At 51.0% G+C, this 24,328-nt stretch overlaps 1 protein-coding gene across 2 annotated transcripts in view; it reads right to left on the bottom strand.

The window, feature by feature from the left end:
* Window positions 1-306: 306 nt before the first annotated feature.
* Window positions 307-24,328, bottom strand: part of Ush1c (USH1 protein network component harmonin) — a 43,039-nt gene continuing 19,017 nt past the window's right edge. The window contains exons 15-26 of one of the 2 annotated variants that reach the window (XM_046438245.2): window positions 20,518-20,567; window positions 16,506-16,658; window positions 15,167-15,283; window positions 14,126-14,608; window positions 11,536-11,655; window positions 10,431-10,481; window positions 7,768-7,809; window positions 7,258-7,311; window positions 6,870-6,969; window positions 4,296-4,405; window positions 2,905-2,960; window positions 774-1,985 (exon numbers count right to left, since the gene is read on the bottom strand). In XM_046438245.2, coding sequence (XP_046294201.1) covers window positions 1,610-1,985; window positions 2,905-2,960; window positions 4,296-4,405; window positions 6,870-6,969; window positions 7,258-7,311; window positions 7,768-7,809; window positions 10,431-10,481; window positions 11,536-11,655; window positions 14,126-14,608; window positions 15,167-15,283; window positions 16,506-16,658; window positions 20,518-20,567 — 1,712 coding nt within the window. In that variant the 3' untranslated portion in view covers window positions 774-1,609. The other variant, XM_046438243.2, reaches the window with a different exon arrangement.

Here is a 24,328-nt window from a genome sequence, read left to right as displayed (position 1 = left end):
TGAGAGAGCTGGCCTTCCAGGACACCTTACACCAGAACCACTTTCCATTTCTAATTCTTAGGGACATCATATCTCTGGGCCTCGGATTTCCCTGAGATGACTAGACTTTTACCACCCACTTGTCTCTGGAGTGAGGATCCCTGGTCCTTGTTACCAAGAGGCCTGGCCACTGGGTCACCTCTTTCATGTTGGTGGGCCCAATACAGAGCATTGGATCTGACTCTCACTCTTGGGTAAGGGTCCAAACCTTGGCATTTTATTTGACAGCCTTCAATCTGCTGCCTAAATCCATATTCACTCACATAAGCCGGAAAAGAAGTCTGTTTATTTTATTAATGAGCTCAGAGTAAGATTTGCAGTAACAATCCTAGAAGCAATTACAGCAAAAGAGAGAAGAGAGGGATGGTGGAGAGAAGAAACTGAGGAATCGGGTCTGATTAGGGCTCGAGGGAGGCACCCCCAGAGCTGGGAGAGACTAAACGTTCCAAGGTGGGGGCAGAAAAGAGCGCACTGAGACCTCCTCCTGAACACTCCCTCCCCTCCACGTTGGCTTTTAGGAGTGTTCCTTGGCCAAGCCTAGTTCCAGGTCAAAGGGATTTGGAGTTCCTGGGTACTGGTGACAAGTTTGGGAATGTCTTCTGGTACATGCCGCAGGTCTCTCAAGACTGGTTGCCGGCTTTATGTTCAGAGGTTGAGTCCAGCGCTCACTGTCTTCTAGGGATGAATTTGTTTTCTCTCTCTGGACTTCAGAAGAAAGTCCTGTGGAGGAAGAGGAAACAAACCAGGAAGGTGCAGGTCTTGTGAGTGGCACTCTGCCAAGGGCAAAGCCCCACCCTGGTAGCACGAGGCCTTGCCAATCCCTGGATGCCCCTCTTGGTGCAACTCCAGGCAGCTACACACCAGCCAAAGTCACAGCACACAGGAGGCCAGGAATAAAGTAGCAGAGACACCAGGGACAGGGGTGGGGGAAGGACCAAGAGGAAGAGGGGAGGGTCTCTTGCTAAGAGTAAGTGACAGAAAATACAGATCACTTAGGTCCCCCCAGATGTCACTGTACAGCAGGCCAGCTGTCTTGGGAACAGGAGGCCCTAATGTTTTTGGAAATTTATAACAGAAAAATCAACAAGTCAGGCTTGGCTTGGCCCCAGACGCTGCTAGCTATGGGTTCGGGTCACCTCCAACACCAGCTTCACAGCCACCTGGCCCAGGGTGGGAAACACATTCCAAGGCTGAGATCTACCTTGTGTTCCACAGTTAGAGCCTGGATCAAGGGAGGGAGATAGCAAAGGACAGTTGGTCTGAGCAGGACTCAGGCCTTTGTAGGGCACAACAGGACACGAGCAACTCTAATCCACCAACCCTGGTTCTTTGGACGAGCCTTAAAGACCTCTCAACAGCCCTGGCTCTGCCCGAGCAGGGAATCCACTCCCTCCAAGGGTGAAGCAGGGGTCCCAACAGGGCTGCATTCCCAGGAAAGGAGAAACGTTTGGTGAGGACACCTCTGGGAGGAAATTCAGACTGGACTTCGTGGGGTCTCTCCCAGCACAGCACACCTGGCTCCAGGCGCCATCTGTGCCAGCAGGGAGCCATGCTCAATGTTCCACCCTGTTCATTTGGGTGCTGCATGGGTCAGGTCCCAAGGACTGTGTGCATCAGAACACCCAGATCCCACCCAGTGCTCCAGACTAGGTTCTGCACACTCCCTTGAGTCCCACAGAGTTTCAGAGTGACCGACAGCAGACCCCGGAGGCACTTCAGGGGCAGTGTGCTTCATGTCCCCTCCAGATGCCAGTCCAAAGAACCTGCCAGCAGCGTGGGCAGCACATGGCCACTGCACGCAGCATGGACAGATGGGGCCCTGAGGCCACCTATTCACCGTGGGCTCCAGCTGCAGGAGGAACCCGTGTCTGTACACGGGAGTATGGTCTTCAAGGAGCTTTCGGACTGGCTGGGGGCTTTCTGCTGCAGAGGAGGGAAGAGAAGAGCTACATGTGCAGAGCAGAGCAGGAAAGAAAAAGGGCTTGGTTACTCCTGGGCAGAGCTCTGCCAGACCTCGCCCTCCACCTTGGTCCTGTCTAAGCCCTGAGCTCCAGAGTTAGGAGCAGCCAGATCCTGATTCCTCCAAGACATAAGAGGGATTCAGGCTCTGCTGAGCAGAGGGAGGCAGCAGGCATGCCCACGACAGGCAAGGCAGGGTGTGTTAGTGACGGGGAGGGAGGTGATGTGATGTGGTGAGGACACAGGTGAGAGGCCACGGAGGCAGAGAGGTAAAAATGCATGCAGAGGCAGGGATAGAGAAGCAGAGAGCAAGCAAAGGAGAGGGCAAGAGAGAGAGGGGAGAGGGGTGATGGGAAAGAGGCAGGTGGGGAGGGAGAAGGATGGGGAAGAAGGAGAGACAGGAAGGACAGAGAAAGGCCCACCCAGATATAGACAGACCGAGGGAATCACAGGGAAGGACAGACTGGGCCAAAGCTCCTTGGAGAGCCCTCAGGATAGAGACAAGAGCCTGTGGTCTTTGCTGTCTGGAGATGCAGCATTTGTGAATATGGTTAGACATAAGAAAGACCTTCCAGAGAGTGAAGGGAATCTTCATCTGGTAAGGGAATGGGGGATAAAGTTCTGAGTGGGGAATTAACAATCCTGAGTGCTAGTCCTGATTTCACTGTGTACTTTTACTTGATCTGAGACCATGAGCCTATATGTAAAGAATTTGGACCAGACACCCGGGAGGCAGCTCTGATGCCACTTGAGGACAGCGACTTCCTTCCAGGGATACTCTAGCCCTGGGCTCTCTGCCTGGTGGCAGATGTGTGTCTGGTATTCTTTCTGGCTGAAGAAGGTGTCCCAGATTGTAGAGGAGGAGGAGAAGGAGCAGACAGGGGCCAAGGGCCAGCGCACACTTACAGCTCATCGTCGTATTCCTTGGGGGGACAGACGGCAACAACAAGGTCAATCCAGTCCTGTGGGGAGAAGCCGGGCAGCTGTGGGCACGCTCAGGGGTGGGTGGCACATCTGCCCCATGCTCCTTCCCACTCCTGAGTCAGGATCAGCCAACTAGGCCTCTTCCCAGGGGGAAGTGGGGGCGGGTAGGGCTGGAGGTCCTCCTGGTGGGTTTGGCTCCACTGTGGCTTCCGTGCTCTGGAGAAATTTCCAGGCTCTTAGGTTCCCAATCATAGGATGTGCAGGACCCTCAGATGACCCTGTGTCCCCAAGTGCCAACCTGTGGACCAGGGCCAGGCAGCAACCTCAGAATCACTTGAGGGAATTTTTAAAGTGTGTAGACTCATGGGCCTGGCTGCTGGTGGTCTGCGGTGGGCCTGGGAAAGCATTTCTAACAAGCTCCCCAGACAAATCAGAGGCACAGACAACTGGGGAACGTTGGGCCTGGCCTTCGAGTTCTCACTCTGAGTCCCTTCAAGCATATCACTGCCATTCTCGGTGTGCCCATCAGTGTCTGTCCTGGGCTAGGGTGCATCCATTGAAGAGTTCTGGAAATTGCACTGGGCCCTGTGCCATGCCATGGCTCCTAGATTGAGATGGGATCTTTACCTCGCCAGGACCTCCCTCCCTCCCTCCAATCCAGGGTCTACCCTCAAGAATCACAGCAATACTTCTACTCTCTCTTCCCTAATACAACCCTTCAGAAAATCAGTCAGTCATCATGTTACCCGTGAGTCTTCTCTTCTCCACATTCCTGCATGTGGGTCCCAGGCCCATCTGGTCAGCTTCCTCGGCACTGAACTTAATACCTCAGGCTCGGCTGCCTGCATACAGTTGCACGGGTTGTGCATTGCACAACATGAGTGGGCACCATTCACACTATGGTCTGTAGGAGGGTGTCCCCCTCAGATTGTGCATAGCACAGCCTGTGAGAGACCTCATGTGGTGGCCCTGATCCAGTTGGGTGTGTAATGCACACAGAGCAGACTACCAGCCAGCCTCTCTTCATCCTGGACCATTTACTATTAATGCTTTCTTTTGATTTCTCGAACTCCCAACTCTTTTGATTCCTATTCAGTGTACACTCAGTGAAGACTGTAAGTCTTTTTCTTGGGAGCATAGCCATGTCCAGAGTTCCAGAATCTGTGTTTGTTCCATTAGCTTTTCGGACTCAAGGTCAGGAATTGATATTTAATTTCCTGAGTCCTATCCTGTCAGATTTAGTTCATTGGCTGGACAGGGGTGTGGACCATGGATACCCGTCCTGTGATGGGGCTCCCCAACTGTAAGGCCTGGCTTCAGAGACCAGGTCAGAGGCAGGCAGGTGAGGGAGCGGGCAGAGGGCTCATTCTTACCCCGCCCTGATTCCAGGCCTTCTGCAGGGTGGCCTCTGCCTCAGCCAGGGTGTAGTCTGTCACGATCTTGCCATTGATCGCCATGATCTCATCTCCTTTCACAATGCCACCTGCAGGAAGATGAAGCTGATTGGCCAACTGGGCTACATGGGACACGGATTGGGCCAGGACTGGGCAAAGGGAGAGCCACTGTGGGGGCCACAGAAGAGGCTGGGCCCTGGGAACTGAGAGCTCACGTGGCTCAGAAAGTGCGAGGGTCAACAGCATACTTAGTTACTTGGATACTCAAAGGCATTTCCTCCCTGAGCCTCAACCCTGCTCAGTGGAACTGGGACACCAGTGAGGACACACTGCTACTTGGCTCCTGCACAGGCGGCAGCTACTGCAGAGGAGACACACCTGCATTTCCAGCCAGGTTATTAGACACGAGTTGGTTCTGTGGGTTGGGCCTCCCTGATGTGCAGCCATGCTGGCTGGCTTGACCCTCCCCCTCCCCAGCCTGCCGGTGCTCTTTCCTGCCTGGAGCAGGACTGTTGTGGACTGTTCCATTCCCCTCTCTTTCTTCTCTTCTAGATCTGAAAGGGGGCTTCCCTGACTGCACCCAGTTGAAGGCAGCTCCTCCTGCCATTCTCTCGCAGCACCCTGGTCTTTTCCTGCACAGCACACAATCTGTGATCATAATCTGCTTCTTTCCTGTTTGTTGATGGTCCCTCCCATTGTGCTGTCAGCTTCCTGAGGATAGGACTTATCTTTTTTGGTTCACTACTTTATCTTCAGCCCTTCAAGGAATATTTTTCACAAGTAGGAACTCAATTGGATATTTGTTGAATAAATGAATGGTGTTAAAAGATGTTTCTGCATAACCGTCTTGTGATCTTCTAATTTTAGGAGGAACCGATTAGTATCCAAACAGTTTTTATCAGTTATTATCTCCTCAGAGCCTTGACTAGGATCCTGCGCACTGTGGTTCTCTAAGTGGACAGACTGTACAAGGTTTCCCCGACCTCTTGAACTTCCGTTTTTTAGGAAGGTCTCCTAGTCCCGATGTCCACAGACCATCTATCTCTGTGTTACGCTGAGATCATGCAGAGGGAGGCCTTGTGGGCCTGAAGGCCATAGGAACACAGTGTGTTACTGAGATGGCAGCCTTGGTAGCTCGAAACAAGCATGCATTTGGAAACGTCCAACAGCTGCTTGGATGTCCAAAGCAGCATGGGATCAGACTGTAGACAGCAGTTTCCCTCGGACAGAGGGACTAAGGTAAGTGACTTCCACGTTTTCATTTTGTACAAATCCAAGATGGCACCTCAGGGGCAACAGGGCTTTGTAAATTGGGAGTGACAGGAAGAGCCACTATCCTTCCTGGTCCTCTCTCCCTGCCAGATGCAGAGATAGGTGGCCTCCTGAGCCAAGCTGCAGTCCCTCCCTCAATTAGTACAGAAATGAAGACAGAGGAGGCCCCTGCCCAGAGCTGAGGTGAGGGTCACAGCATGGCTGGGAGAGACCCAAGGCCACTGAGGCCATGATGGCAGGACTGGATTGTGCCCTGGGCTCCCTGTGTGCCCACCCGCCTTGGTGAACACAGCAGTCAGGCTGCCAGCCACTGGGAACCTTTCCCTTCAGTCCCCTGCTTCAGTGGATCCTGTGAAGCAAGAGACAGAGCCTGGGTCCACAGAGGCCTCCCTCATCAGCAGAGAGTGTTTTTTGTTGAAAAGAGAACAAAGGCAAAGTAAGATCTGCCTCATGCGAGACATAGGTCCTTTGGCCCTCTCAGAGCAGGTGAGGCTGTGGAAACCTGCAGCAGAGGTGGCACTTTCACTGGCAGTAAAGCCAAATGGCCAGGTGCCTAGACTCAAGTCCTTTTACCTCCACCTTTTACCTGCTCTGTGTCCTTGAAGGAGTACTTGGACCTCTCTGTGCCTCAGTTTCCTAAGCTGCAAAATGAGAATAACAACAACACCTCCCAGGGTGGTGTGAGGATTAAATGGATTAGTCCAAGTGAAACACCCGGACACAGGGCTGGGTGCCCATCACTAACTCACACTGGCGCATGGTTAGTGCCTGACAGACTGTTGTCACTGAAGGGCAGGTTTGGTTTGGATGGTCTCTCTCCCATTTCCCTGGTGCGGTTCCCTTCTGCTGGGCCCTCTCTCCCTTTCACAGACTGATCTTGATTCACCTTTCAAGGCTTGGTTCACGACTGCCCTCCCAGGGATCCTTCCCAGTGTCACCTCCCCCTGGTGGGTAGGGGCCCTTCAGGATCCCACGACCTCCCAGACCCCCTTAGTTCCCTGCCCACCCTTAGCGGACAACACTGTTATTACATCTGGAAATTCTGAGCGTATTTCTGCCACTAGCTTAGAAGGCAGAGTGGCATCTGCTTACGCCGTGTGCCCACTGGCACCATGGCAGGCCCTCGGGACACATCTGAGATTGGATAGATGGCTGCCTGGATAGACCTGGTGCTCTCGAGAATGGTCAGCCTGCCCAAAGCAGGGAACTGTCTGCTTTCCTGGGGGTCTTGTGTAGAGCCATCACACTATGCCCAAATGGGGGTGACCGGTCCCCACTCACCATGTCGCTCAGCAGCTCCCCCCTCATACACAGCTGAGACAACCACCTTCCCAACTGGGGAATCCACGCCACCTTCCAGGGCCAGGTCTAAGGATCCCTCCTGGTTGGAGGAAAACAAGTCTGAGGGGCCCACGCAGACAATAACCTGTGGGCACTTGGGCACTGAGGAGCCTCTCCACAGAGCCTCAAGAGCAGGAGAAAGCATGGGCCAATGGCAGTGCATGGGGGAGAAAGTGGGCTTGGGACCACCACAGAGGGAAGCAATAGTGAGGATTTGAGAGGTCACCTGGGAGTCACCTTGGGAGCAGCAGTATCAGGGAACCAAGGGGGCAGGAGCAGGAGCAGAGAAGGATGGTAGCTGCCCCACCTCCTCCACGTGCCCACATACCTTCTTGATGCGCAGGAGCCGGACGTCCTTCCCTAGGATCTGCTCTGGGGTGAACTAGGGGGAAAAGAAAGGGAAGCTTTGACTCTACTGAAGGGTGTTGGGGAGCAGGAAGCCTGGAGGACACTGGGCCCCATAGAGTACACAGCAAGGGGAACCTTCCCCATTGGTCTTCAACTGGGGGTCCCCAGCCCTTCGAGGGATGATGGACACATCACACACTCGGCCACACAAGCCCCAGATCCATTCTTCCAGGATAATCGTGAGGACTGGGCAAGAGCAGGCCTCGTAACTACACCAGAGGCTGGTGCACAGTAGTGCTCAGCAAGTGTCACTGTCCCCACTATGCACACACACACACCCCATACAGAAAGGAGCCCTGATAGGAAAGAGCAGCTGGGGTATCCCCGGGGCTACTCATGTGCCCCACCACATCCTTGGGATCCCAGGGCCCCCAAACCATCATCATCAAACACCCTCAGCTTCACTCAGGGAAGGAGGGTTACCCCTTACCATAGAGTAGGGGTCAAAACCTTCCTCATATTTCCGGAAATCCTGGAAGCAAAGGTACAGCTTTAGTCAACCGAAAAGAGGTCCTTGCAGGTCACTGCAGAAACAAGCTCAGGGCCGAGAAGAAAGAGAGGGAATGGGTGCAAATCCAAGGGTCAGAGGCGGGGAGAGGGTAGGGGCAGAAGTGACCAGGACAGGACTGCAGAGAGGAGGCTGGCAGCCAGAGCCCGGTGCTCAGGGGGCAGGCAGGAAGCTGCAGGAAGCATTTGGAGGAGTGCAGCCCTGTCCCTGTATGGTCTAGGGGGTGGGCATCTGTGGCTGCAGTATACTGGTGATGTCTGGACATCTGGGCAGCAGTGCCTGTCCTGCTGAGTCTCACCTTTGGTCTCAGACCTTTCAGGCCATACCTCATCCCTTCCAAGTCCCCACTTGAGGGCATACCCAGGTCCTGGTGGATGAGAATGGGTGCTTCTCCACCCAGTGCACTAACCCCACAGGAGGGCCAGTCCTGTGCAAGAGGCTGCTCTGACCAGGGAAGCCAGCCACAAGGCGACTGAGGGAGGCAAAGGGGAAGAAGGTGGTGGTAGCGAGATTGCTGGCCTGGTGCCTGGCACTGTTCTTACCGGATCTAGGAAGCGAGAGGCCCCAGGCTGGCCCTTTATCCAGGGGAGGAAGGAAGACACACAGCTCTGTGGCCCTGGCTCAATGAGGTTACTGTGGGGACAGTTGTCCCCAAGACTAGAAACAAGGCAATGGGAGGAAAGGGGCAGAGCCAGAACACACAGCTTCCTCACACAGCAAGTAGAGCCTGAGGCATCGCAGGCCCAAGGGCCAGGATGCTAAGGAGGACAGCAAAGCCAAGATTGGAGCCAAGTAGAGCTTTGTGCGGGTGCCCGCACAGACCACGGGACTGAGCAGAGCCCCCTCAGCACACAGTTCCCTAGATCACACCAAACATCCCCTGGGTCCTGTGGGCAGAGGTTTTTTGTTTTTTGGTTTTTTTTTTTTTTTTTTTGGTGGTGGGGGGGGGAGCAAGGATCTCCCCACTCCCCACCAGCATGCAGCAACAAACTCTGGGGACAAGATGAGGGCCAAGTATCAGCAGATGGATCCCTGGGTATCTGCCTACCACCTTTCCTCATGGCCTTCACCTCTTGGGCTCAACCCCAAAGATGTCTTGAACCTAGTTCAGCTCAGAGGACATATCCAGGTTGGCCTGTGTTTTGGGGGACGACAGACCAGGAAGGGATGCAGTAAGCCCACACACGAGAAGGGTCATTCTGCAGGATCTGCACCCATGCTCTTTCACTGAGATGGGGCTGCCTACTTCTGGTTGTTCCTTCTGGAAAGCTGGGAAGTGGTGGTCACCAGCCTCCTCTCCCTGTGACCCTGAAAACCCATCTCAGAGATGGGCCAGAAGGCATGTCTAGTGTGAATTTAGAGGCCCATGAGCCGTGGTGGTTGGTCGGCCCTTAAAGAAGTAGATCAAGCCCTCATTAAACACACAGAGAAACTGAGGCCTGAGAGGAGACATTCGTGCTTAAGATCACCTAATTAGTAGGCAAGGGAAAAAGAGTTTGCTCCAAGCTTGGAGTCTCAGACTAGGGGGACTGTTTCTGTCCTAAACACCAGGCCCTTCAAGGCCTCTTCTGCCATGGCATTGCTTTGAGAGGCTGAGCGACACAGCATTGAAGAGCAGATCGCAGAGCTTGACCTTCTGCTTTCCCATCCAGGGTCAGAGACTGGTTGTGCCATCATGGACACATTTCCAAGTCCCTCTGCCTCTTACCTACAAAAGGAAGACTGTGATAGCCATTACCTCCCAGGGTTGCTGTAAAGATTAAGTGAGTTAATATATGTAATGTATTTAGCAGCTGTGTTCGGCACGGCATGCTTTCCGGGCATTAGCTGATGCCTGTCATTCCCTGGTCCTGGGCTCAGAGCAGCTTTTTTTTGCAGACACTCCCAGTTTGCTCCATGCCTGACATCAAATCAGCTTGTGAGTGGGAGGCTGGAGAAGCCAGGGCTGCCTGCCAGATCTCCTCTATGTTGGGGTCTCTTTCATTGGGGGGTGGGAGAACCAATCCAATGGCTGGCTCTGGATATACCCCCAAGAAGTGGGAAGGTTATGGGGCTGTCTGCCTGACACCACTCAGAGCCCAGCAAGGGCATGCATGTCCCTGTGCTCAGGAGTACCCTGGGCAGATGGAGAGCTGAGATGCCATTTCTTCCTGTGACTGGTTCAGCATCAGGCAGAGTTTGGTGAAGGTGTGACCTTCCAAGAGGGAACAAGACAGGGAAGGTAGCCCCTTTCTTCTCATCTAGGGCTGGAGCAAAGGCCTGTCCTGGCCTCTGTGACCCTCTGAGGGCTTCCTCTGTGCTGCTCCTCTTTGAACAAGCAGCAGCAGACGAGGTAGCACCCAGGGATTCTGTGGCTTTTCTCAGCTGGGGCACAGGCTCTAATACACCCTGGATCCCCATCTGATGAAAGCCTCCTTGACTTCAACTGCAGGCAAGGGGACACAGCTCTGGCCCAAGGATCCCCAGCAGATGGCAGTTGGGGCTGCCTCACAACCAAATGGCACTCTCAGGGAGAAAGAAGTCACAGAGTGGGAGGGATGGGTGGTGGGGAGGACCAGAGCACACGACAGGTATCATTTTTTTACTTGTCTGAATGTTGTCTGATAAACCACCATCCTCTTCAACATCTCCTGTGGCTGCCAGGAAAAAAAAAAAATTCCCCACCAAATGTTACCAATAGGTCTCATCTGCCCCCTGGTGCCAAGCCCTGGGGCTGCCAGCCTGGGGCTGCCCGGCCAATATTCTTCCCTAGACAAAGTCTGACTTTGGGGTGCACCTTATGTCTCCCAATGCAGCAGCTGCTCAGTTGTAGACAAGCAGACAACACCCCTATCATTAATCAGAGACGGTAACATGGACTCATCAGCAGGCCATCCCAACAGTGTGACCTTTGCTCTTTGGGGAGCTGATGGGACAGCTAAATCTCAAAATAAGTGTCTGAGCTGTCCTGCCCTGACATTTGGATAGGGTTTCCTTGAAAGGGAAATAAAAATTCTGGCTTGGCTTTTTTCCCAGTTGGTGGCTGGCACCTCTGGAGGGTGCACATGAGCCCCAGCTCCCTCAGACTTTGGGCACTGGGGTGGGTAGATCCTCCTACTTTCCCTGGACCACACCCTAGACTCCCTCCCAGACCTAGTGAGGAGCGAAAAGTAAAATGGAGACAGGGAGTGGGTCTGCTTTGGCCAGTCCCCCACCTCAGGGTATCCCAGGCCATGTAACACAGTCCCTGGGGCAGGGACCAGGGAGACTAGATCTTTGCAAGTTTTGGCAAGGTGGGTAAAAGCACAGCTCTGGAGTCTGAAAGATTTGAAGAAAGTAGATCTAGGCTCTGCTTAGGGCAACCGACTTAACCTCTCTAAGCCTTAGTTTTCTCAAGGGTTACAGAAGGTTGATAATCAGAGCCATCCCATCAAGTTGTTGTGATGATTAAATGAGACCACATAGAGCATGGCACATGGAGGGCTCCAACTGTCTTAGTTATTAACAGGCAGGGTGGCAAGCAGGGAACAGGAATTCCACTGAGCAGGCCACCCATGCAGATTCACCTCCTGGCCAACGTGAGGGTTACAAGATGACACCTGATCCTAGTTTGTGTGGCTCCTCACTATTCTCTCTGGGCAGCAGAACCCAGGGGACACGGCTCTGGTTTTCTCTTCTCTAGATATCTTGGAGGGGAACTGAGGGGCTTACCAGGACCTCGGATTTCACAGCTGGCCTGTAGATAAAGTTGTTCTCCTGGTGGACCATGACAGGTTTGGAGATGGTGGATACGCCAGGGCCTCGTGGAGGCTGTGGGCTTGGGCAAAATGTCTACAGGGGTTAGTTTAACAGAGCCCCATGTAAGGTCATGGTGCAGGTGGTAAAGGCTGACCACAGCACTTCTGCACACATGCAAATCCACTCCCATGAACATGCTGAGCAGGCTGGTCCATTCACCATGCAGGAGTGTGATCTTCAGCACAGAGTGGAGAAGTCCTTTGGACACAGAGTAGTCTGAGGCCACAGAAACTACTGGGGGTGGTGGTTGTTAAAGAACCAGCCACTTGAGCCAGAATCTGGCTTAAGGGCAGCAGGACCCACTGTCACTCAGAGGACACACTTTCAAGGCCCTCTCTTGCTAGTCATGGGGGGCCATCTAGCTTCCCCTCTCTTAAGGGCTATTTCTTCTGGCCACAGTTAAGTCTCTGGACTTCAGCATGAGGCATAGAGCATCCAGATGCCATGGCTAAGGACTTAAGAGTGGCATCCAGGGGATTCTTTGTCCTAAACCACTCAACATCTTGGGCAAGATGTATCTGATCAGGTCAGAACCCTGCCCAGAACACTTCAACTGGTCCTTTGTTGACTTTTCTGCCTTCATTTCCATCTCTACCTGTCACTTCTTCCCAGATTTCTTACTCTGCCTGATTTTTAGCCTCAAATGCCAGGCTTTCCTGCTTCCAGGCCTTTGCATATGCTCTTTTCTCCTGCTTTGTCTGCCCAGGTCTCAGCTCTTATAACACTGTCTTCCTGAAGCCTCTCAATAGTTTCCTTTCATCCCTGCACCTCATCACAGCGCCTGTGCACCCCCCTCTCAACCCTGGAGTGTTCTAGTTGCCTGCTTGTTTGTCTTTCCTAACTGACTGTCTTGGACAGGGACTGCAGCTCCCCGATAGTGGTGGTTCACAACACCTGGCACAGAGTGACATATAGCAGGTGCTCAGTAAACATGTGTTGGCTGAACAAATGACTCAGTGGTGAGGTGGGCATGCCAGGCAGTGGGTCTGGTTCTGAAAACCCTACTCTGGCAGGGGCTGGCATTGTAGGCACATGTGTTAAGCAAGGCAAGTGTTTATTTCCACTACCTGAGGCCTGTTGGTGGCTATGCAGATATGTCATCAGTCACACTTCTTGCTGTAGCATTGATGGCACTCATCAGGGGCATGCAAGGAGGAGGAGATTGGGCAGGACAGGTGGCATGAGCACCAGAGTGCTGATGGATATGATGAAGCCAAACAGTAAACAAACAGCAATCTCCTGGCTTTCAAGTCAGGGACAGTCCTTCTTCCCCTCTGACCAAGAAGAACATGGCAGGGGCTCAATCAATGACTTCAGAATCAAATTTCTGAGGAATAATTTCTGCCCATCTGGTGTGGGCCATTTAGACAGAAGGATGTGGCTCTATGTGCCAGATTAGCTCAGCCCCCTGAAAAACAGCTCCTGGCTGGGCTCTGGGGAAGACATCCATGGAACAGACAGACTGCTTCCTCTCTGTGTGAGCTGTGGGCCCAGGACCCCCCAGGAGTCCAGAGGGAGGCCTTCTGGGAGCTGCAGCCTTGCAGTATCTGGCACTTCCTTCACTCCCACCTTCCTTCCTCCAAGCTCTCTTGAATGCTCTGAGCTGCTTATTCTGTTCCTCAGCAGGAACTCAAAAAGGGAGGTTTAATAATAACCACTGGCGAGTTGCTGCTGAGGCTGTCCCCTCACCAGCTGATCCCCACTGCCTTAGCTAGACTCGAGCCATCCCATGGTGACAGAAGCAAGGGATCAAAGCTCTGTGTCTTCCTCAGGGATTGCCTCTTCCAAAATAATCTTTGGATAAAGAACAATTAATATGAAACATATCTTTCTGAAAAGATCACTGTTCAATCTCCTGATGTCCAAGAAAAACATCCCTGTTCTTTTAATAGTAAATTTGGAGATTTCTAAGAACTTTCTCATCTTCATTTTTCCTTTAGCTGGATGTTGGCCAGACATCTCTGAGTTTACACTCCGAGCCAGTGCAGTTGACTAGTACCATGGAAAATGGACCTGTAATATCCTAATACCGCACTGGGTTGTGCCATCTCTTCATTTCCAAAGCCTAATACTTCTCTCTCTGATAACCCCCACCCACCTCCCCTTCTTCCAGGGAGTCATTTCACATGTTCAAGGCTTTCTGGGATAAGGTCAAGCAATGACCAGATGTGGCACAGACCTAGCTATTCATTAACATATCTTTTCACTGCAAGTTACCGGCCAACACTAGCCAAGAGTTCAGAGAGAGCAATGAACATTAAATGGATATATTGCTGCACATTCCAAGAGCCCAGCAATCCACCATGCAATTGAGCACCTCAAAATCAGCAGAAACCATACTCATGCAGGATGTCCACACACAGCTTGGGGGTCATTTCCGGAAAGTAGGAGGAGATGGTATTTTGTCCTGTCTCCATTAACAGGAGCCATGAAGAGTGTGGGAAACAGCAGCCCTCCCCACTCTTTCTGTTTCCAAGCATAGCATGCAGAACAGGGGCTGTACCTTCGGGGTGGGTGGGAAGCCCCGTTCAAGGGCAGGGGAGTTGGCAGGTTTTCCACTGTGATTCTTTGCCTCCCAGTCCTCCACTGGAGTGCTGGCGTCCCCAATGCGGAAGGGATGGTTGCCCAGTGCCTCTTCCAGGGCCGAGGGCAGTGGGCGGGTAGGAGTGAGGTCTTGGGTGGGAATGGATGGAGGGGGAGGGATGGGAATGGCAGGTGGAGTGCACTGTGCCCAGGGTGAGGATGAGGCACTCACATGGCCCGATGAGGGAAGCACAGGGGGTGCAGGGACCTTTGAAGGTGGGTTAGAGGGTGGAGGGTGGGGCATCACAGGCAAGGCAGAGGAGGTCTTGAGGGGATAGTAGAACATGTCCAAGGGGATGTCATCCAGGTCAGTGGTGTGGAGGTGCAGTCCACCTGCGAAGCGTCTCAGAGGTGGGGCCAGGGGAGACACAGAAGGCGGGGGAGGCGGGGGCCCTGTGGTCATCTGGGGGTTGCAAGAAGGTTCTATAATTGTCCACATTCACTGTGCTCCACTTCACAATATGCTGAGTACAATGCTCTCCTAATGTGTTTCTCTTGCTATTAGGGATCCCCCCCACCCTCCAACCAGAACCAAGGAGTGCCACTTCTCTGCCACCTGGCTGCCCACTGAGCCTATTGGCTGGTTGGGAGTGCCCATGCATGAGAGGCCCAAGTTTTGCCATCTGAGGGTGATAAGTAAAGTGATCAGAGAGTTTATTCTCTAAACTGGAACACACTTGAGTGTATAAGAGGCCCTCCTAGTAATTACTGCAGGATGACAGGCCTTCTAGGACCAACTCAGACCAACTGGGACTTAGTGCTCACCTTGGAGACAAGCAGAAATACAGACATGTCCCAAGAGAAGAAGGAGAAGTGGGCTGGTAGGGGTGGGCACTGGGCAGTGAAAAGGTACCAATGTGGCTGGTGACACTTGCCAGGGGCCATCACACCTCCCGCTGTCCCCAGGGTAGATCTTGCTGAAGGCAAAAAGAGGACTCAGTGGAAAGCAGGGATCTGTTACCTCTGAAATCTCATTATCAGCAGAGGAAATCTGCTCAAGGCGTGTCTGACACAGCCTTTCCACCCAATACTGAATCTTTTCTGATTCCTCAAGGTCTTCCCGCTCTGTCTCAGACACCTGGGACCCAGGACCGGCGCCAAAAGAAGAAGACAAAGAGCACAAGTGAATCACGTGGGCAGCAATAGCATACACACACTTCTCTAAAAACCCCAGAACACTGGTGGAGGTGTCACCTATCTGGAAAAAGACTCAGCCTTGTTCTACCTGGTCCCAGAGGAGGTGGAAACAATGGGGAGGAAGGTGCTCAGATGTCAGGTTGACCTAATAGCACCCACAGGCAAATTCACAGGGGGGCTTATGTACTGCATGGGATTAGCTGGACCTCAGGATCCCCACGAACACTGAGGCTCTTGATGTGCCGAGAACAATCCTTTTGTAACCTCCGTGCACATTCCAAGAATCTAACTTTACTCTTTCCCCCCCTCCAGGCTGCCTTGTCTTCCGAAGCACAAGTTTAATCTTATTTTTAATTTTCTAGCTAATTTGTTCTGAATGCCAGACCTAATGCACTTCACATTTCACAGGACTTGTTTGGTTTTATAATCTAATAAGTTTGGCATTCTGATTCATGGAAGCATTAAAGAGAAGCAGAAAGAACAATACCCCCTGTATCCAGGGAGTTAAGCTGACAACTGCACCTAGTAAATAGGAGCTGCTCACTCTGTGCTATTGCTTTGGACATGTCTGCAGGGGACAGCTTTAGATACATTCCTAAATTAAAGAGGTCTAGCCTCAGACATACCTTATGTTGAAGGGAGCAACCTTAGATTCATAGCCTGATTAATTGGGGATATCCTCAGACTTAATATCTGCACAAACCTGGGTAGGGAGACTAGATGAACAGAACTTTTGATGGATGAATGGAAGACTAATTGCATATCTACAAATTGGGCAGAGGGTTTAGCCTCAGACTCAGATCCTAAGCAGGGAGACTAGCATCATTGCCACACCTAAGAGGGAGAGGTCCAGCCTTAGACTCATACTCTGGTGAGATAGAGTAGAGGGGATAGACTCAAACCTCTAGCCAGGTGCATTAAATGACTAGCCTTAGACCTATAATCTGGGCAGAGAGGTTAGCTTCAAACCCATACCAGGAGTTAGTGTCAGACAGTGTTGGGAAGGTGGGATGGTCTCGTTCTCCAGGCTGGGGAGAGAGGAGGCTCTCATCCTTGAAGTCCATCTGGGGGGCACAAGTGCAGCTGGCACCATGACAGCACAATGCAGGGGATAACCAAACTGTCCCAGAGATGCTTGCCTGGCCTACGAGCAGGACACGTACCTCCTGGGCCAGCCGGTTGATCTTTAGTTGCTTTTCCTTCTCCAGCATCTCCTCTTTCTCTTTGTAAAGCTTTTGTTCAAATTCCAATTCCTTCTTATTCTTTCTCAACTCCTGCAGGCTGTCATACTTGGCTTTCTTCTTATCTTTTCCTTTCTGAGCAGGTGTGTCATTGTTTATATGACAAGGGCTACAAGGTAGTAGTTGACACCAGCACAGCACAACAAACAGGGCATCCAGTCCTTGGACAACACTGGGCAAACCCCCTTACCCTCTGCCATGGTGACCCCACCCCAGCTCTGCCCCACTGCACTGGGCATCAGACCTCAGGTTTTTGGACAGGAAGACCACTGCTGTCCACTACAGAGTGGAAGACACATTCCTTTGCCAGGCAGAAGAATTGGTTTATTAGTTCACTAACTAGTTGTATGACTTTGGCTAAGTTTCTCAACCTCTCTGAGCTTGATTTACCTTAACAGAAATGGGGGTAATACCTGCCCCACAGGCTTTTATTTAGTGCCAGTGAAATAACATCTATGAAAAGGCTTTGTAAACTTCAAAGTGCTGTCTAAATAAAAGGCATTGTATTTATTTCCTAGCATTCATGCCCATGCCTTCCCCAATATCTGAGAAGAAAGGTGGATCATGTTCCGATGCTAAAAGATTCATCCTGGGAGATTCTAGAGAAAATCCAGGGGAGCTGGCAGATCTGCAGAGATCCTCTGTCCTGAACTGGAGGAGGTGGGAGCAGACTTAGATCTGGGGCCCAGAGCCAGGGACACTGGATTTTGCCCTCATGTGTAGGTTCTAGACTTTTCCGTCCTGGAGAGGTCAAATCCATGGCTCCCTCTGAGCTGGGCACTTTTGCTGAGGATTAGCTGGGAGCCATAGGGCTAGGAGATGCAGATGGGGAAAGGGCCTAACTGCTCTACAGTGTTCACAGTGTTGGTAAGGATTTGGGGAGGGAGATGCAGGGCAAAAAGACCCTGCTAAATTAGACTCTCAGAACCTATTCTCCTGGCTGCTTTTGCCATTGGGTTGCAAGGAAGCCCAAGGGTAAGAAAGGAAGAGAATGAATATTTATGGACTGCCTGTGTGCCATGGGATGTACACTGATTATCTCCAATGTAGGCTTTGTCCCATTCTCTTGATGAAGGCTCTGAGAGGTGAAGTTCCTTGCCTGATATCAGACATCTAGTAAGTGATGGTGCCAGGATTTGGATCAATTTTTCTACTGTGCCTTGATGAGCCAGGGACAAGGAGACAACAGCAGGAGGGAGGGTAAGCCCCTGCCACATGCAGCATGGAGGACAGGAGAGGGGATGCAGAGAAAGCCAACATTCTGGGCAATTTCTGGAACTAGGTGGAAATCCTCTATTCACTGAGCTTATCCCCTATCTCTAAAAAGTGTTCCTGGGGCTGCTCTTGGATTTCTTGAATCATCTTAGTATCTAAGGGCAGGAATGAGGAATTGAGTTTCCCAGCAATGGACATACAGCTTTCATCCATAGCCAGAGGGGTGGTGAGTCATTATGGATCTCTGCAGACTTATACTATCCTCACCCGCAAGCAAAGACAACTCTCACCTCCATGTACAGCCAATATGCTTTGGAAGTGGTCACTTCTGGGACCTGCCTCCAGAGCAGTCTATGAGCCTTTTGATAAAATGCTTCTTTATTCCTGCTTCTGAGTCCTCCTTGCCCATGCTGTTCACTAAAGTCTTGGCTCAGTTGAAAAATGAATCCCTACCACCATGTTGTAGGTTTGAACAGCAATTCCCCAAGAGGAGCCAGAAACACGCTGCGGTTTGTTAGACTAAAGGCATGGCCTCCCACAGGGACCACCATGATAGGAAAGAATTTCCTATTGATTTGAAAAAAGACCCACCAGTGCTAAGATTGTAGAGCCAAGGCTTCTGAGTGGGACAGGCTGACAGTAAATCGTTTCTGTTCCATCCCCAGTAGAGCAGCTTACAGATGCAGAAGGGCAAGTCTCCCTGCCAGCTCCCCCAACCCCCACCCAGGTAACTTAGTTGTGTGTGAATCTGCTTACTCTGCCAGACTGTGGGCCCTTGCAAGTAAGGGCTCTGCATGACTGACTTAAGCAGTTCTGGTGAAAGGTCTTAGTTGGAACCATGAATACTTCAGGTCCCAGCATAGACTCTGTAGGGCTACAGATTGGAGGCTTTGAGCCCCAGAGGGTCTTACTCAGAGCAGGAGCAGAAGTCAACAAATCTTTCTCTTTTCTCATAGGGGGATTTTGTGCATTAATGATCATGGCCATGGATGTCCCCTTGTATTACCTGGGGACCTGGTGTTCTAGCTGAGAGACAAAGCATCTCCCCTGGTTATAGGCAAAATGATGATGGATTTTCAAAGCAGCATGAGGGACATGACTACATTGTCCTTTTAGCTGTCAAATTCATGGCAAATACTACTTTCAGTCAAGGCTGAGAGGAAAGGCAGATGGGGTGATGCGTTCTTGCTTCTACCTAGGTGCAACTGTTCTCTCTTTTGGAAATAAAAATGAAAACCATAGTGCCAGCTGTTTCTGAAATGATAGGACCCATAAATAGTGGAAACCAGCTCTAACTCTCTACCAAGGGCAAATTTCAAGTGACCTGATTTGTGATGGATGTGTGCAAGAGATTCTAGCTCTTTCACATTTCCTAGTTATTAATGCCTGGAAAAGATTTGACCTGTTTCCTTTTATTATTTTTTTCTAGTAGAATTCCGTGTGTGTGGGGCTGGGGATGTGGCTCAAGCTGTAGCGTGCTCGCCTGGCATGCGTGTGGTCCGGGTTCGATCCTCAGCACCACATACAAACAAAGATGTTGTGTCCGCTGAAAACTAAAAAATACATATTAAAATTCTCTATCTCTCTCTCTCTTAAAAAAAAAAAGAATTCCATGTGTGTGTATGTGTGTTGCCCTCTCTAATTGAGTTCTAATAGAGACAGTATGGAGATAAGATTAGAAACCTAAGCCCTGGAGTCAGGCTGAAAAATAAAGAAGATAATTTTATGAGACTAAGGACCATGGTAGTATGAGAAGACATCTCCAGGGAGTTCTGTACAAAGTTTACTCACTCCTATACATATCATGATCTGGGCTTCTGGGTGAACACATAACTTGTGTCAGCCAGAATATTGCTATCTATAATTTTAATGGGAATGTGTTGGAGAAAGGGGGTAGATTTTCCTGGCACATCTGATATCCCCATTTTACAGGAAGGGAGAAGTTGCAGAGCATCAGTCACCTAGCTGCCAGTGCTTTGGTTTCTGGAGTATTGACTTTTTGCCAGAGAGAGCTGGTAACATCCAATTTAGCTCACTCAGATTTATGTTAATAGGCTGATTTCCAAATACCAAGCCATCGTGAATGTCCAATCTACAGTTATTAACAGCAGCATTTATATAATCAAATGCCAAAGTGATTTAGAAAGACAAAGGACAGGAAAATTTTATGGGGCCTGCAGATACTATAATAAGATTTAAACAGAAAATTAACAGCCCCAGCAACTGGGGAAAAAATGTATAATCCTGGGTAAATGCAGAGATAGTTCTAGGAGAGAATTTTGATGGGTGCAGTTTCCTGTCCAACCCGAGGCTATGTGGGTAGCCAGTCTGAACCTGGAAAAGTGGCTCTGTGTACACCTACCCTGGTATTTCACTCTGATCCCAGATTCCTGGTCATGGCTTCTGGTTCTATCTGTCAGAACAAAGCAGAAGTCTCCTGGCCCTGCCCTGTGCCCCTGGGAGCTGGTATAGACCCACACGGAGTCTGATGGTCCTTGGTCAAGTCTCATGACAGGTATACCTGCCCCTCATGATGCCTCTGCCCCTCATGATGCCTCTGTCATTTGGTGTCACCCTGACAGAGATGCAGGCAGGGTTAGCCCTCCAAGGGAATGGGTGGATGGCACTGTTCAGAACTGATAGGGAAAGAAAAATTTTAAAGTCCAAACCCCACTGCAAACTGAGGAGCAAACCAGCACGGCACCCAGTCCTGTCCTACCTTCCGGATAGTTGGGAATTTGCCATCGTACCGGTAAAACCACCCAAAAGCTATAAGAACACAGAGAACAAAATGGTGAGACGTGTTTCCATGGGGCCAGAGCATCCATAGGCAGCAGGTGAGAGTTGGGTTTCCAAGGAATGCATGGTTTTGGGGGATGAAGGGCAGCGTTGGCAGATCCAACAGCAAAATCACACTCTCTGTCCATCTTTCAACTTACCTGGCCTCACCTGGGACAAAGCAGGCCCAAGACCACCTGAGAAAAGCCCCCCTCCCTCTCAGACACTGACTCCAGAAGTCAGTGCCAGAAAATCAGCAAGAAAACTTCTTGTGGAAGGATGAACTTTTCCAAATCACAGATATCATCTCCAAACAAAACCCCGTTGAAAGAGAAAAAGCCCTCTCTAACTGATGCCTGGTTCTCCATCCAAGAAACATCTCAAGACAAAAGAGAGCCTGGGTCTCTGCCTAGAACTGCAATCAGACAGAACAAAACTGTGTTGTCTCACAGGGGAGGCCAGTCCTCTGCCTTCATCATTGAAGAGAGGCAGTGGCTGGGTCAATCTGAAAGGCTGGCTCCAGCAGCAATGGGCAGAAGATGTGCCCCCAGAAAAGCAGATTGCCCATCCAAGCCAGATAAGCAGGGTGCAGCCCCTTTCTTCCCCAGGTGACAGCATGAAAGGGCAGCCCCCAAACCTGAGCTCTTAGGGGCTGAGATAAAGGCTTAAATAATTGCCCACCTTTAACCACCTGGAATAGAGCTGGAATAGGCTGTTGAAAGCCCCCTGCTGGACTAGGCACTACCTCCTTAGTTGCTGGATCTGGGAATGAGGAGAGGCCAGAGAGCAGAGAGGGCACTTGAACTTGGGTAGTATTTAAATATTTGCACCAGCAGTTCAGTTGCACTGGCACGTGCTTGATGATTTACCAGTTTGGCCATGTGTTCTGTCCTAAGGTTTTGCTTGGGCCAAGCTGGGGCATGGAGCAGCCTCACAGACCCCAGGGGCCTCCACCATGTGCCAGCCCCTTGGAGTCAGGTGTCTGCACTGCTTCAGGAGGAGGTGGGCAGGGCAAGCAGGGCACAGCCAGGCCAGGGAGTGAAGCGGGGGCGCAAACCTGCTCTCCCTGCTCCTCTGGGCCTCCATCCAGGTCGTCGGCAGACTCGAGCTCAGGCTCTACTCCCTGATCATCTACCCGGGGAAAAGAGGAAACTGGTGAACCAAGAGGACTCAGGAGGCTGAGAGGCCAGGGGGCTTCCCAGGAGTTGGGGGACCTGTGACCACTTTCTTCCAAGGAAGAAAGGCAGGGGCAAAAGCTCAGGATTCCAGAGCAAAGGCGTCTCACTCTGGATGGTGCATGCAGTACTTTCAACCTTAGTACATTTAGCTTCTCTATCTGTAAAATGGGTGAACAACAGGGGCCTGACACCTGAGAACCATTTTTCAAGGTGCCCAGTTGAAAGTTGGGAAGTGGGTGAGGAAGATGGGAACATCTGAATCTTAAACACATTTGAGGGCAAACACTTGCCGGGGGACAATACATCCTCTGCCTTCTTCTCACTGCCCTTGCCCTGGGGCTCTGGGTACCCTGGGGATGTCTGAGCTGGGTGGGTATTAGGTAGAGGCTGGGGATCCTGAGGAGTGGGGACTTCCCAAAGGTAAACAGGGAATATATAGTTGGGAAGACATCATGTGGACAGAATAAGAAACCATCCATTCCAATTATTTCCAAGCTGGACCCTGGTCTAGAAGGCAGAAAATCAGCAAGAAAACTTCTTGTGGAAGGATGAACTTTGTCATATTTCAAGCTTCCTTGCCCATGGGCTTGTGAAAAGGCTGTATGTTAAGTTTCTTTGCTTTAGGCTAGAATTATATTTACTTAACAGTAGAACACTGATACCTTTGCCAACAAGAGGACTTCTTGATAAAACAGTGGGAAGACAAAGGATTACCAAATAGTTAAGGAAGAAAAAAAAAATAAACTTTCATATCATAGGTCTATTGTGGATGGGGGGTGATTTAAAAAGTCCTTTAGGGTCAGAAGGCTAGAGCTATCCCTTTTAAACTTCCTCATCTCCCAAGGCCCTTCCAGCTCTGGAGTCCTTAATAAAGACAGCACCCCTTCACCACTGCTCTGGCTAAGAAAGGGTCTTTAGGGACCTCTGTGACAGGTTATCATATCTCTGAGGGTTTGGTAGAATGTTAGGGTGCTGCTGGATCATCATGGATAGGTAGGCTGATGCAATTTTCAGAACCTTCTAGGGCAGCTAGTGGGGGGGAGCAGTCTGTCCTGCCCACATCCTTACACTGAGGGCCTTCATGTTCTAGGCTAAAGATGTTCCACACTTTTCCCTATTTTTCAAAAATGTAGGTTCACCCCTTGCAGGCACAGAAACCTTAGTCAGGCCTCACCTACTGGCTAATTGGGTCCCAGATTGGTTAAAGGTTGGGTGGGCTGAGGCTGGCTGGCCAACGAGCCATGTTGGGCTTTATCTGTAGCCAACGAGCCCAACAAAACCATGACCATCCCAGCTGCCTTGGAACAGCAGGGAAAGACAGGAATTCAGCTGTTCAGAAGCTCTACTACATTTTCTGACTTATATCCAAGTTAGGATTAAATTGTGGGTACATATGGAGATGGATGGCTGTGACAGCTGCCCTGGGGGCTGGCAGACTGCGGCCATCAATCCTGTGCTTTGTGGAATGGCCTTGGAATACATGTATCTTAAGCAAAGGCAAAGGTCTTACTCTTTTTATTCAAGAAACTTGATTTGGTTAAAACAATGCTAAACAAATACCTAGTTAGTGAAAGGCTTTTATTTTTCATGGTTCCTGAGAGGGTGCACCTTGCTGTGAAGCTGAGACCTAATTTCTAGGAAGGCGCTAAATTGACTAGTATTACTTTCATGAGAAGCAATTACAATCAATTTCTCTCTTTTCAAAGCTCCCATTTCACTCATAAGAGCAAATTAGCGGCCCGTTTAAAACAGGGATTATTCACCAGGAATTCAGCTTTGGCCACATCCTCAGCTTGTACTGAATGTCATAGGGGAAGGTGATGACAGCATGCTTTGTCTTTCTGAGAGAACCATGAGATGACACTGTGCTCTGCTGCCAGGAAGGAATTCTGGGAGCTACCTGCTTCAGTCCAAGAGGCCTGTGTTGGCAATGCAGTGTCCCTTTAGGACTCAGATATGATCCAAAGTTGGGACAGAGCTATCTAGACCCCACTACAGAATTCCAGTTGGCTACCACACAACAGAGAGAGGAGCCTTGGTTCTCTAAGTTGGGTCCCTGGGGACAGGGTAGCAGCTGGTGGAGGCCAGGATTGAGAGGTAAGGTAAGAAGGGTAGAGGTAAGAATGGACCAGTGAAGAGGAGATAAAAATTATGGTGGGGATTGAGATCCCAGCATGGTGCAGCCACCAGACCCACATTGACATCTGGGAGGGGTCTCAGAGTCCTCTCCCTGTCTCCATCCCTGGAGTGGTGTGACAGCCACCCATGTGCAGGGATGTAGGTGAAAGAGGCACTTCAGGCAAGCTCCTCCTTCATTTGCCCACCAACCTCGGGCCACCAGAGCTCCTTCCTCTTTCTTGCTGCTGGTTTCATCCCAACCCAGTCTAGAACCAGGCAGAAGGGCACCTCACCCCACACACTAAGACAACAATCACACGAGCCAGTTCCTCTTGCACAGCTCGCTCTCCCATCTGCAGCAGCCCAGTGGCCTGTGTGCATGTGTGCTGTAGGGGAGAGCCTGTGAGCTTGTGTGTGGAGCAGGCCCCAGACAAGGAGGCAGACAGATCCCTCCCA

Source organism: Marmota monax, unplaced genomic scaffold (assembly GCF_021218885.2).
Source record: "Marmota monax isolate L192 unplaced genomic scaffold, Marmota_monax_Labrador192_F-V1.1 WCK01_AAM20220418_F8-fsc00061, whole genome shotgun sequence".
In the NCBI taxonomy this organism is placed as follows: domain Eukaryota; kingdom Metazoa; phylum Chordata; class Mammalia; order Rodentia; family Sciuridae; genus Marmota; species Marmota monax.
This window is presented reverse-complemented; position numbering and strand designations above follow the sequence as displayed.